At 35.7% G+C, this 14,876-nt stretch overlaps 1 protein-coding gene across 1 annotated transcript in view; it reads right to left on the bottom strand.

Moving 5' to 3' along the window:
- SREK1IP1 (SREK1 interacting protein 1) overlaps positions 1–14,876 on the bottom strand; it is a 41,217-nt gene that overhangs the window by 11,879 nt on the left and 14,462 nt on the right. Inside the window, exon 3 of the mRNA XM_077773527.1 lies at positions 8,392–8,535. Within this exon, the coding sequence (XP_077629653.1) occupies positions 8,392–8,535 (144 nt within the window). The remainder of the gene's footprint in view (positions 1–8,391; positions 8,536–14,876) is intronic.

The raw sequence follows: 14,876 nt of genomic DNA, 5'->3' as shown, positions 1-14,876 counted from the left end.
AACTGGGTAAAGGGTACAAAATACTCTGTGTCATTGCTTACAGCTCCATGTGAATCTACAATTATCTCAAAATAAAAATTTTAATTTTAAAAAAATCAAGTGGCCATAAATGTATGGGCCCATTCTCTTCTACTGATTTATTCTTATATCATTACCATACTGTCTAAATTACTTGTAGCTTCACACTAAGTCCTGAAATTACGTTGTAATAGTCTTCCAGCTTTATTATTCTTTTTCAAAGTATTTTGGCTATTCTACGTTCTTTACATTTCCACAAGAACTTTAAAATTGGCTTGCTGTTTTTTAAAACAGTCTCCTAGAATTTTGATTGTGTTTAGTTTGAATCTATAAATCAAGTTGGTGGAGAAATGGTATCTTAAAAGCATTTTATCTTCTATTCCACAAATATGGTATATCTTTTAATTCATTCATTAATTTCCCTCAGCAATGCTTTCTATGCTTCAGTCTTGCAGATCTTTGGTCAGTTTATCCCTAAGTATTCCATATTTTTAATGCTGTTATGAAAGGTATTTTTAACATTTCAGCTACTGATTGTTAACTGTCACAATACAGAAATACAATTGATTTTTTGCCCATTAGTCGTTCTTGTATTCTACAACTTTGCTAAACTTCATTCTTAGCTTATTGGGTTTTAGAAGTTTTCTTTGGAAAATTCCATAGGATTTCTACATAGACAACCAAGTCATCTACAAATAGTTTTCACTCTTTACAATCTGGATACCTTTGATTTCTTTTTCTTGCCTTAAGGTGTGGCTAGAATCTTCACTACAATGTTGAGGAGAAATGGTAGGAGTGGACATCTTTCTTTCTTCTTTATGTGATGGAAACATTCAGTCTTTTACTGTTAGGTTATTATGTAATCTTCCAGTTTTTTTTTTTTTATAGACATCCTTTATCAAGTTGATAAAGTTCCCTTCTTTTTCTAGTTTACTATCAAACTAGCAGAAATGGACAGTGGACTTCCTTGAGTTATTTCTTAAAATACTCTATCACATACATGTTCTTTTGTAAAGAGCTGTTAAAAATAATGAATTACATTGGCTTGTTTTTGAACTTGAAACAAATCTTACACTCTTGGGATAAACACCACTTAGTCATATTATCCTTTTCACATATTGTTGATAGCTTGTAAGTTCTTTTAATTGCTTAAAATTGCTTAAAATTCTGTTTGTGCCTGTGTTTATAGGAATCTCTACTTTTCTTGTAGTGTTATCAGAGGAATGCTGGTCTTATTAAAAATGAAGTTGGAAAGTTCTCCCTCATCTTCAGTTTTTATGATTTTATGTAGAAATGGTATTATTTGTCCTTTAACATCTGGAAGAATTAGAAGAGAAGTCATTCATCTATGGAGATTTCTTTGTTGAAAGTTTTTAAGCTAAATATTTAACTTCTTTAACAGATGCAGGCTATTCAGTTCATTTTTTCCTGAAAAAGTTTTTATAGTTTGTATGTTTCAAGTAATTTGTCCAACCTACAGGCATAAGGTTTTCCACAATATTCCCTTATTTTACTGTCTGTATAATCTGCAGTATTATCACTTCTTTCATTTCTGATACTGCTTTTTATTTTGATTTTCACCTTATCAGTTTGGAAAGCAATTTTTCAATTTTACAGATCTCAAAGAACCAGCTTTTGGTTTTACTAATTTTCTCTATTGTTTTCCTGTTTTCCAGTTCAGTGATTTCAAGTCCAATCTGTTTTTTATTACCTTTCTTCTGCTTACCTTGGGTTTCACTCACTCTTCTTTTTCTAATGTGTTAAGACAGAGGTGAAGTCATAAATTTGAGACATTCTTCTTTCTTTGACCCAGTGGGCTATGTAGAAGTGTTAGAGTACATATACCGGGGGATTTTCCAGGAAGCTGTCACCAAATTTCTAATTTAACTTTCTTATGGCTAGAGAACACACTTTGCATAGTGTGAATCTTTTAAAATCTACTGAGGCTTGTTCTACAACACAGAATAAGGTCTATCTAGCTAGATGTTCTGTGTAAACTTGAAAAAAAAAAAGTGTACTCTGCTGTTGTTGGGTGAGGTGTTCTTTAAATATTAAATAGGTCAAGTTGGTTGACAGTGTTATTCAAGTCTTATACCCTTTCTGATTTACTGTCTACCTATTCCATCAATTATTGAGAAAGGCATACTGACATCTCCAACTATAACTGAATTTCTTTATCCACGAGGATTTTCCCTGGTAGTTCTCTCAGGATTTGTCTCATACACTTTGAATTTGTTATTAGGTGTATAACCGCTTAGTATTCATAACCACTTAGTATTCACAAACACTTAGTATTCACATGTCCTCTTCACTAACACTTTTATCATTTTAAAGAAACCCTCTTTATCTCAAGAAATATTCTTTGTTTTGAAATTGACTTGATCTGATATTAGTCACTTTAGCTTTCTCTTGAGCAGATTTTTTTTGTGGCTATAATAAGCTCAGAATGACTACTATACACATGCCCCTTCCTAAAGTTATAAGAAACTAAGCAAATAAATAGCTATGGGAAAAATAACCACTTTCATTTAGGAATCATAGATAAGGAGTCCACTGACTAGATTATATAGAGAAATTATTTCTAATAAAAACATAATAATCTTAGAATTCAAGATATCTTTTTTCCTGGCTACTACCCTTAGGAGCCTGCAGTACTCACAATAACAGTATGTGAGAATTCAAGCACTGAAGACAAAAGTTTGATTTAGCTCAGTGTTTCTGTATTACCATTCTTAAAACTATTCCACCTCTATTTATTGAAGTTCCTTCTGAGACAGGATATTGAAATGTATATAGGCATAGGGAAAATAATTTGAGTTTTTCCAAAATAGGAATTTCTTGGAAAATGATACAATTAACCCCTGGAGTAAAAAATTGAAGGCAAAAGCCCAATTAGCACTTACATTTTGTAACAATCAGCAAGAGTGGCAGTCTCGTGTAACATATAGGAGTTGGAGGATATGATCCTGTACTTAGAGACAAGCCTGTGATAATATGAAAGACTCATCCAGTAATACCTGCAGGGTCAGATACAGATCTTTGTCTGCATATGTCACTAGGCTTGTAGCTACTCCAGCTGCTTTTAAATGCTTGACTAGGTAGTTCCAAACATAGATCCATTCATCTAAATTTCCCGTTTATTTCTGTGATTTCTAATCAACTACGTAGCAAATATTTTTTGTAGTTTGCTTATAAAAAGTACATTTTAAGCCGAATAAAGGTTTTATTCCAATTACGCTGTGGATTCATTTAAGCCCTATCTTTAGGAAGCTTGAAACCACTATTGTAAGTCATTCACTTGAATCTGATTCCAGCAGTTACTAAAGGGAACAAGAAACACAATTATGGTAATATGCAAATACCTGATTTTGGCATTTTCTACTGGGCAGTGTTCAGAATCAACCATCTTTAAATGATATCAAGTATGAATTTAACATACAACTTTTTTTCATGTTTATTTATTTTTGAGAGAGAGAATGTGAACAGAGGAGGGGCAGAAAGAGAGGGAGGCAGAGAGTCCGAAGCAGTCTCTGCACTGACAGCAGAGAGCTCAATGCAGGGCTCAAACTCAGGAAGAGCGAGATCATTCTTGACCTAAGCCGAAGTCAGATGCTCAACTGACTGAGTCACCCAGGCACCTCTAATATAAAACTTTCTTAACCAAACCAAACCATCAAAATAACCCCAAACCTCCAAATTTGTCAAAACACAATACTTGTTTTCTGGGCTGAACTAAAAGAATATCATAAAATATTAAGGGATAAGCTATGAGAAGAGGAATACCTCCTAATTACAGGTAATAGCTAATTAATATTATATAACACTAGGTAAAATAGAATGAGAACAAAAAATCCATACTCTTGAACTTCTTTGATCCTTTGTAAATAGTAAAATCCTTTTACCTTGACTTTTTGCATTTTCTAACATAAACAGGTCTTCAAATATTTGCTACTATCATATACAATTCCAAAGGCAACTTTCTCAGCAAGTTTAAAACACAGTATAAAACCTTAAAACGTTTCCTAAAGTATTGTCGTGCCACTAGGCAGTAACCATGTTCACACATAAATACATACATATAGACAGAGTGAGTCAATAAGATTATATAACCCTTATCATGCACTGACTGTTCAATCTTTCCCTGTTCACAACACTGGTAACACAATTTTATAAGGCTGTACAGGTTCTAGGTTGTTATACTATAAGAAAACAACAATGCTTGTACCCGTCCATGTCAAGTACTGCTCTCATATTTTCTAATTTCTGTCAAAAACTGTAATTTGTCATTTAGGCGATTTTGTTTTAAATGAAAGATTAAATTATTTTAATTCCTTAAATATATAAAATGCATTGGAAAATATATAATAGAAATAAATACAAACAGAAGCAAAAAAATATAACTTCTACCAAAAAGTTTTGGATTTTATTTTTTTGGTGACTTTATCTCTTCTCCCCTTCATGTCTCCGTTTCATGAAAGCAGAACAACTCTTATAAGCACATTAAAAATTCTTCGCTTTCTCCTGCCTCACTATCTTTTTTGTCATTAAAACACATACACACACATAAAACTTAGTGAAGATGGTTGGTACAAGAGCTCTCCACCTTGAGGAACCAAGGCAGGATTCAAGAAGCCCTCAGGAGTACTAAAGGCTATGGCATGAGAACTCACACTCAATAAGTCAGTATTTTAACCTGACCCCATCAGAGATCCTGAACGGTAACAGACAGTTATCAATGGAATGAAGAACCACAACCTCTAAACTCTCTTCCTACATGTATTTAGGAACCAATTTATTGTTTATTTCAGTCAGGGCAGGGCAGGGGGGCGGGTGGTGTCACTGGGCTTCCACTAGATAACCACAAAATAAATATGGATCCTTTTAAAAAATTTTTTTTAATGTTTGTTTATTTTTCAGAGAGAGAGATAGAGCATGAGTGGAGGAGGGTCAGAGAAAGGGCGATATGGAATTTGAAGCAGGTTCCAGGCTCTGAGCTGTCAGCACAGAGTCTGATGCGGGGCTCAAACCCATGGACCCACAAGTTCATCACTTGAGCCGAAGTTGGATGCTTAACCGACTGAGCCACCCAGGCGCCCCTGGATCCCTTTTATAATACTTTATTATTGACTTCTGCATGATATACTGGACTGAGCACTCTCCTGAGTGGGAAACAAGTTCTGAGACTTTAAGTGACCATAGGCAAGCATACCTTTTTAAGAAAAATATCTACACTGAGTCAGTCATTTTCAATGTGAGATTAAGGGAAAGCTGATTAGAATAACAAAGTTTTACCAACTACTCCCTATCCTTGTGATTATGGTATGTTAACTCCCTCCCTTTCCTGCCAGAGTAGATTTGTTCCAGGTTTTCAGATAGAAAATCACCTCTAGAATAAACCACTATACATGATGAAAGTGTACTTTCTCTTTTAAGATTCATATGGTGAAGGAAAAAAGATGAAGAGCCAAGAGACTGGATCATCTCCAAAGTAGGAGAGCAGCATTCTACAGTGTAAACAGTATAGGATCAGCAGGCAAGAAAGAGATCCTGGTACTGTCTTCAATGTGACGAGTTAGTGACTTGGGAGTCATCTGTCTTCAGTTCCTTTTCTGTAAAACTAGGTTTAAATTATGTGTTTTCTAAGAGTTTTACTAATTCTAAAGTTTTTGTTTTGGTTTGGTCTTGGGGTTTTTCTGTTTGTTTTTGTTTTTAGACAGAGCAGTGTAGATGGATGGGACAGAAACTGTCCCTGTGGAATTGAAAGTCTTGGGGTTTCTGTCCTAGAATCTTCAGCTTTGCCCCTTCAGCCTGCTCTCTGTGCCTGGTGCAGCTGAGATCTCCTTCACAAGTGACCTAGAGACTCCCTCCTATCTCCTCTATTTCCTATGAAGTCTTCCTTCTTTGGGTCTTCCCCCTTCACTTTGATAGAAACCTCTGGAATCAGTGCCCTCAGAAAGGGTATGTGAAAGGTTATTTTTTATTTTCCATTTTGAATGTCTGCCAATGCCTTTATTCTATTTCACACTTGGTTGATAATTTGGTTGGGTATATCATTCTAATTTGGATACAATTTTCCTTCAAAAATCTGAAAGCATTATCCACATCTACTAGCTTCCAGTGTTGCTTTAGAGAAGAATAGTTATTCTGACTTCTGATCTTTTACCTATGACCTGTTTTATCCTTGACTCTGGAAGTTTGAATTATATTCTCATTTTCTATGATACGAAGTTTTTTTTAACAGTGTGCCTCTGTGTGAGTCTAATTCTAACACTGTGCTTAGTACTGGTTGAACCCTTTCATCTGGAAACTAACATCTTTCAGTTCCCGGAAATTCCTTCTGTATTCTCTTTCTGGGATTATGTGAATGAAATATTTCCTAGATTGATTCTTCAATGATCTTCTTTTTTTCCCCTTTGTTTTTTTTCTTCCCTTATTTTGCTTGTTAAATTTCTTTATCTTCCATCTCTGTTAAGTTTTTAATGTCTGCTGCTTTTTTTTTTAATTTCCAAAAGTTCTTTTGCTGAGTTGTTCCTTTTATAGTATCTTATTCTTGTTTCATGAGTGCTATATCTTTTCTTTCTATAAAACTGGATATTAATGGTTTCTGTTTTCTACTTGCACAGACTTCAAGCTGACTTTTTTGTTCATTGGTTGGTTTTGGAATCTATATTTCACTTGAGATATTTAGTGCTTCTTGATTGCCAAAAAGCTGACAGGAAGCTTTAAGCAAGCAAAGCTTGGAAATCTCAACTTCACTGATAATGTGACTATGTCCTATCTTTGAAGAATCCCTGAGGTCATTATCTTTGTTTCTTTTATCTTAGATTGGTCAGATCTCTCAGAGATGAACCTTCAGATCTTCTGCCTGGGTGATATATGTCTGGGAACCGAATAGGTGAAGATGGCTGGAAGGTTCTCATCTTTAACTTACTATACTTTAACCTACTGTTTTCATCTGTATTCGGTATATCTCATTTTAAAGACCCTTTGTTTTACTTGTCTAGAAAATAGAGCTGTAATAGCCTGCTGAGTTAATGGAAGGAAGCCATCTGGCTTCACAGAGGAGGGAAAGGCAATTGAAGGGAATTATGTCAGATTTTTAACCAATCTCTTTGTTTTTAGCTTCACAGACGTCTTCAGAGAGATACCTAAGGATACTCATTACCAAGTTGTTCGGGAGTTTTAAAATGTGTGCTATCAGGTTATTCCTCAGATTTCTTACTATTAAAGGAATGAATTTTCTCAAGCATGCAGTCCATTGTGACTAAACCCATCTGCTTCTCAAAACTGTGTTATTATTGCTTCCTACCTCATTTTCTTTGTAGTTGTGGGTTTATATACAAAATGGGAAAGAAATGGTTAAATAGCAGGTATACAATCTACTCTTTCTTTGAGGAGAGAGGAGCGTGTCCCCCAACAAAGAAAAAAGGTAACTTGGTCAAATCTCTAAACATGCTAATGACAGACTTCCTGGAAACAAATTAATGGTATATACTAGCTACAGAATACTTTTGGGAGTGGGGGATGTAGGGTTGTGCTTGAGTAACAGAAATTTATTTTCTCACAGTTCTAAAAACTAGAAGTCTGCAACCAAGTTGTTGGGAAGAGAATCCTTATTTATAGACTGCTTATACCACGATGTACTGAATCTAAGATATTTATGATATATAATCCTGGAATCTATGGATTTATGAGGCAAGGCTCACTGGAAAATGTAACTATATGGACATAACATTGACATGTTTCATGATTAAATGACTTTCTTTTGTGTAATGAAGAAACCTCATGTTAATCTTGGCCAGAGTGGGTTGTGAAGAAAGAAAGAAAATACCTGGGGAGCTGTATTGGCGGTCCTAGAACTCCTGCACTTTTCCCTGTGCCTCATGATCATTTATGTACTTGACATTCTTAGTGAAGCTTGATACTGGCTAGTATCTCCGATTTGAATTAGTGTGATTTGACAAACAGCTTCTTTGTGTTATCCACAAGGAAATTAAGGTTCACAGGGGTTAAGTGACTTGCTGACAGTTACTTGTTAAAAAATGGCCAAATGGGTCTAGAAACCAAGTCTTAAATCAGATTCTCTGTACCATGTGACACATCTTAGTGTGATGGAAAAACTCCAGTAACAGAACCTGCTTTGCGGAATGAGATATAGACATGACTCCTGGTTGTAACACGGATCCACTGTTTGATGTGGGGCAAAGTACTTACAACATCCAAAGACTATCCTTACCTATGCAGTACCTCTTCCATAAGTACACAAGGTATCTTAATGACAAGTATAGCAGAATAATAAATAAACATTATATAATAAAGCAGAATATTTAGAATCATTTTTAAAGGATGTAGGGAAAGAAAAGCACGACTTACTTTTCTCTTGTAATGCCTGCAATTTATTCAGTTCTTCATTCTCCTCATCACTCTCTTCACTACTTGTGCTGCTCACATCCAAAACTATGTCCCTTTTGGGGTCTACTCGGAGAAAATTGCGGCATTCAAATGTCAGATGACCAGCTAAGTAAAAGAAAGAAACAAAAACGTGAATGACAAAATAATAGATACCTAAGGATACTCATTATATTTTTATTATATATTTTTATTTTGTTGCCCCATGGTTAAACAAGTTACAATTTTAATAATATAACATTTAGTTTTAACTTTTATTCAGAGTGGTAGTTTGCTTTTCCTGAATGTACCACTCAGAGAACTTTTTCCTGTTTTCCCTATGTACTTAATTACATAGCAACTACATAGCTTTCGTCTAACTGAAAGTGTTATGATAATTTAACTAAGTGTATTTTTCTAAAGAACACTTAAATATTTAATTCTGAAAAAAAATTTCATTCTGACATCATTCACCTCCTAAAGTTGATAACTACAAGGAAACTACAACAGTTACATACTTATCACAGGATGTAACTTTTAAAACAATCAAACAGTACAAATACCAGAAAAGTACAGGAAATTATATAACTAATATCCAAGTACCTATCTACCCACATGTTAACATTTTGTTATTTAATTACAGGTTTTTTTTATGGCAAGTGTTTGCACACATGTGCACCCATACACACAAAATCGGTGACCTTGCACCCTTCCTTAGAACCCATTCTATTCTGTCTTCAGAAGGTGGTATACTGAAGTTGGTATTTATCTTTCCAAAATAGCACGTTTGATTATTTATTTAACATAAACCCAATTATACTTACCTACCATTCTGCAACTACTTTTTGCCACTCAATATTGTATTTTGTGATTTACCTATATTAACATAAGTAGATGTAACTATCTCATTTTATCTGATGAATAATGTTCCATTATATAAGAATAAGATTTATTTATCTTTTCTACTACTGGTAGAATCTTAGGTTCCTTTCAGTACTTTGCTATTGTAAACAATGCCAAAATGAGTAGCTGTACATGTATTTTCTGCACATGACATGGTTTCTCTAAGGCAGCAACTTTCATTGCTTTTTTACTATGATTGATGGTAAAAAAAATAACACTAAAACTAAGTGTATTTATACTTCCAAATATAAATACTAACACACAAATATGAAACAAAAAGTGACCTGAGTACTACATCTAATATTCAAAAACAAAAAGCAAACAAAAATAAAAACAACAAAGAAAGTGCTGACAGTAACCATATAACTGATTCCACAACACATTAATGATTCACCATAGCTTTGTGCTAGGGTTTATTTCTAGTTCTCTTTTGGAAATTCTAGATTTATTCAAGAACATCTCGTACTAGAGTCACAATCTTAAGCAGGACCCTGGGCCTTGCTTTTATCCCCTGCACTCTGCAAACTCATGAAAACCCAAGTTCAAGAACACTGGATTCAGGAAATACTCTCAAGTCTTAATTTTTAGAATTTCTGCTTTCCTTTGATTGCTGTCCTCTGAATATTCTCTAATTATTTTCTTCCTAGAACACTATTGTATCTAAAATATGTACTGCACATTTTAAGTTTCTTAATTGCTTGCAAAAGGATCCTGTCTGCCATACTGCTGGAAATGTTTCCTCCATTATGACTTCCTTCCAAATGAATCATTCATAAGTATTCTTTTCAGTTTCCAAACATATGGAGTTTTCAGATTAAGCTTTTATTGATTTATAAAGATATTATACTGTTATGAGAAAGTAGAGTCTGTATGATATCAGTTACTTGGTATTTGCTGATATTACTTTTGTGGACTATCATGTAGTAAATTCATGAAATGATCTGGTATGCATTTGCTATGAATATATATCACTCTGTTGAATAGAGTGCTATCTCTATTCTGTTGCTCAAATCTTCTCTTATTTTTTTTTTTTTTTGCCTAATAGCTTCTGATAGTATAATTTTTAAGTACTTCTATGATTATACAGAGAATAAAGGCTGTATCATAAACTTCTCAATTATTAAACATAATTAATTCCACTAAGCTTCATATCCCTATAATTATGATATCCAAAAATGGAGGCTTCTGAATCCATTTATCTTCCTTGAAGCCTTATCCTCATAATACTGCTACTGCTCCCTTGAACTAACAGATTGTCATTCCTTTCTCCCCCAATCTTTTTATGACAGCTTCTGAAACATGCAATCTTTAGTGGACAAACTGTGTTATTACCTCTTGACAGTTTGCTCCTTCTACCACTTGTTTTAAAGGATATTTGGCTCTTTCCTGGGAACACTTTTCAACAGCTTACCTCAGTATCATTAGTATCCTCCAGGCTTCTTATTACTGTTCCTCAAAACAGCAGTCCTCTACTCTCCCATGCAGCCGTCTGTTGCTGTGTAATAGCCCATCCACTAAAGTGTCTGGAATCTGGCTCAGACTTGGGTTCTTCACCCTAAGCCCTTCCACAAACCTACATGAACAGTTTAGAGTGTTGCATGGCCTCAAGAGCACAGTTCCTTGATATTTTAGATGCCAAGGGCACACTATGCTCTTTGTCATCACTTGAAGTGTTCCATCTTGGAAGTTTTAAGCTCCACTATTATACTCTGACTATAAGTTTTTATACTACTAGCTTTCTCATTCCACTACAATCATGCATAGATCTGTTTTGGAATTTTTTTTTCTGTCAACACACTTTATTCTGTCTCCTTTTTATTTATGTCACTCTTACTAAATTTACTCCTCAAAAGAAAAAAAAAACAAATCTATTTGCTGTCACTGTCTTTAAGCTAATTGTTGACATGAAAGCTGTCAATTCCAAAGAGAGTTAGAGCTTAGCATTTCCAAGAGTAGAGAATCAATTAGGTAGAGCACAAGATTTTTTTTATAGCCTCTACATTTATAAAAGTTATATTTTTGTGTGCAAAGTTATAGTGTGCATAAAACCGACCTGTTTTTACAGACTTAAATAAAAACCACATTTCTGACCTGCCATTTGCCCCTTTCCAAACAAAATCACTTTCTTCTCTTCTAGTTAATTTTCTATTTCCCTAAATAACAAATTTCTCTTAATAATTGTTGCTCCTTGATTTTTCAGCTCAGGCATAATTAATTAACTTCCTATTGTGGAAAATGAGCATTTAATATCTCCCCTTTTCTCACTGTTCTTCTATCTTTTTAATTTTTATTTATTTTAAATTTTTATTTTTTGATTCTCAAGTACATTAACATACAATGTAGTCTTGGCTTCAGGAGTAGAATCCAGTGACTGATCTCTTACATATGATACCCAGTGCTCATCCCGAAAAGTGCCTTTCTTAATGCCCATGTAACCCACCATTTAACCTCACCCTGCCAAATCCCCATCAACCCTCAGTTTGTTCTCATATTTAAGTTTCTTACGGTTTGCCTCTGGTTTTATCTTACTTTTCCTTCCCTCCCCCTATGTTATTCTGTTAAGTTTCTCAATTTCCACATATGAGTGAAATCATATGATACCTGTTTTGGAATTTTATTAAGACCTTAACTCACTCACTCCCTTCATTTTATTCTAATCCATCAAACTTCTCATTCCTGACTTTTGGAACACTCTTTTATAAGCTTCTTTGACTCATTCATGTTCTTCTTCTACCATACTTCAATGTAAAAGAACTACTCTGGCTCAGAGATAATCTTTCTTTAGGCTGTGCCTATCCCTGAGCAGTCAAGCAATGCTTGAGTACAATCACATATACATGGACATTAGCACAATCACAAAGCATTTCATTTTTACGTCTGTCCTTGGTCATGTTCCTCTCTTATTCCCCTCAGTGACTTTTCTAAACTTATGCCTGACTTAAATCATTGTTCAACCACTTTCCTGTTCCACTCAATGTGCCCCCTCCCACAATTGCTCCTCCTAATTTACCAAGGAAAATGAGATTACAAGACAGGTTTTCCTTCTACTTTCTATCTCTACACCTGAAAATATCCATACTTGATTCTCACCTAGATTCTTCCAAACTTAAGAGTTATCATGGGTGGCGCAGTTGGCTGGGCATCTGACTTTGGTTCAGGTCATGATCTCATGGTCCATGAGTTCGAGCCCTGCACTGGGCTCTGTGCTGATAGCTCAGAGCCTGGAGTTTGGTTTAGATTCCGTGTCTCCTTCTCTCTCTGCCCCCCCCCCCACTCTCTCTCTCTCTCAAAAATAAATAAAACATTAAAAAAACTTATCCTTGTTAGTTACTCTTAGAGGAAACTGCTTCATCTTCTCCTGTCTCCAATATCTGCAACATCTCCCATAATATCCTTTTGGTCTATTTACACACCTTATATCTTAAATATAAACCCTCCGTGTATCATAAATTCCCTTCTAGGAATTACAGTTGACCCTGGGATGCTGAAGCCTAGGCAGATAAAAGTCCACATATAACTTAGGTTTCCCCCCAAACTTAACTACTGGATTTTATGTGACAGAAAACTAAGATATAAGTCATCAAATGGAGAAAAGCAAAGTGAAGGTAGAGGAAATTTGTAGGGAAAGGTGGAACAGCAGGCCTCTTGTCTGCTCCTGGCACTCACCATCCTACGACCTGTGGGGAGTTCAGTTCACTGACATCTTGAACTGAGAGGTGCAAGAACAGATTCTGCGAAGGGATTCTCACTGAAGTAACCAAAGACCGCATAATAACCTGCCCAAACCACCTCACCTCCCACCAAGGGGTGCGAGAGAACACCAGGGATGGCCCTCGGGACAGGGCAGTATCAGACAGAGAAGCCTGGGGCTCAGTGGGGTAGGGTGCTGTCCACGGTGCTGAATGTTTTCTGAGGAGGGGAGCTAATATTGCTGGGGAACTGGCAGCTCACCCCTTCAGAGCCATTTTCTACAAGGAGAACCAGCATTAGAATCACATAAAGGGGATTAGGTGGAGCAGAAGGGTGCGGGTGCTTTGCCTTCCCTAGTTCTCTACCTTCCTGCCTGGAAGAAAGTTGTCCACATTCCTATGTAGAGAAGCAAGAAACACGTATCATTCTAGGATCTAGATTGGCTAAATGTAGGTGGGGAGAAGGAGACATGTGGTGGTTCTTGTTCTACTGCTGTATTGTATTTATTTTAAAAAAGGTGGGGACACCTGGGTGGCTCAGTAAGTTAAGCGTCTAAGTCTCAATTTCAGCTCAGCTCATGATCTCACAGTTTGTGAGATCTTGCTCCACAATGGGCTCTGTGCTCACGACACAGAGCCTGCTTGGGATTCTCTCTCTCCCTCTCCCCTGCTCGCCATGCTCTCTCTCTAAATAAACAAACATTAAAAAAAAAAAACACCCTACATAAAACCACACCAGCACAGTTCAAACCCATGTTGTTCAAGGGTGAACTTTATCCAATATGACCCGAATGTCTGTGTCCCCTCAAAAGTCATATGTTGAAATTGTAACCCCCAAAGGGGACAGTAGTAGTGGATAGGACCTTTGAGAGGTGACAAGGTTTCTGACGGTGGTACTCTCATGAATGGGATTAGTGCCTTAAAAAAGAGACTCCAGGGATACCTCTAGTCCTTTCCACCATGCAGTAAAAAATGAAAAGTCTATGACTTGGAAAACTTGCTAGCTCTCTGCACTTGGACTTACAGCCTCCTATGAGCAATGTATTTCTGTTTAAAAGCTACTGGGCTCATAAAGACTAAGACAGTTCCTTACTTTACTCATGCAAATTTCTTGAAACAGGAGGCTATACATATAGACTCTCTACTTTTTTAGCCATCAGAATTCAAGCCTGAATCTACAGAATTTGCTTCATGACCTACCACTCTAGTTAAGCTGATCTTCCCCGAGTCAAAGAAGCACCCTACTTGGTAAATCCATTGAACAACTTTCAAAGAAATTCTTACAAATCCTATTGGTTACATCTGACGATTTTCCCTCAGTTTTGAAAAGCTTTATTCCTTTGGGTATCTTTGCTGTCCACTCTCTCTCTCTTGCATTGTACCTTCTTGGTCACTTTTTCCTTATATCATGCCTATATATTTTACTTTACCTGTTGATATTTTACTCCACTAAGAATTTGCTATTGTTCCAGAGTGCTTATATAAAATCACATAGGCCAAAAATATGACTGTGGGGCAAATAAGAGTGGTTGTTTCTATAAAACAAAGTTATACCTTTGGAAACATTTGATTTAAATGGATTATTTTTAAAGAGTAGTTTTCAATTTAGGTACTGGCAACAAGACTGTACAAGATAGAGAAAAAAATCTAAAACAATGAGAAAAGGCACCTATTTTTCAAAGGGAGTGCCATTGCCATTTTGAGCTAGACAATTCTTCACTGTCCAGGGCTGCTGTACACACTGCACGATGTTTATAAGCCATAAACCTTACATACTGAATGTCACACTATTCCTACCAACGCCCAAGCCCATATGGGCAACCTAAAAAAAAAATGTCATAGATTCCAGGTAGGCAGTATTAACTCTAGTTGAGAACT

This window comes from Crocuta crocuta, unplaced genomic scaffold, assembly GCF_008692635.1.
Source record: "Crocuta crocuta isolate KB4526 unplaced genomic scaffold, BGI_CrCroc_1.0 scaffold383, whole genome shotgun sequence".
Lineage (NCBI taxonomy): Eukaryota > Metazoa > Chordata > Mammalia > Carnivora > Hyaenidae > Crocuta > Crocuta crocuta.
Note: the sequence above shows the minus strand (reverse complement) of the source record. Positions and strands in the feature narration are given on the sequence as shown.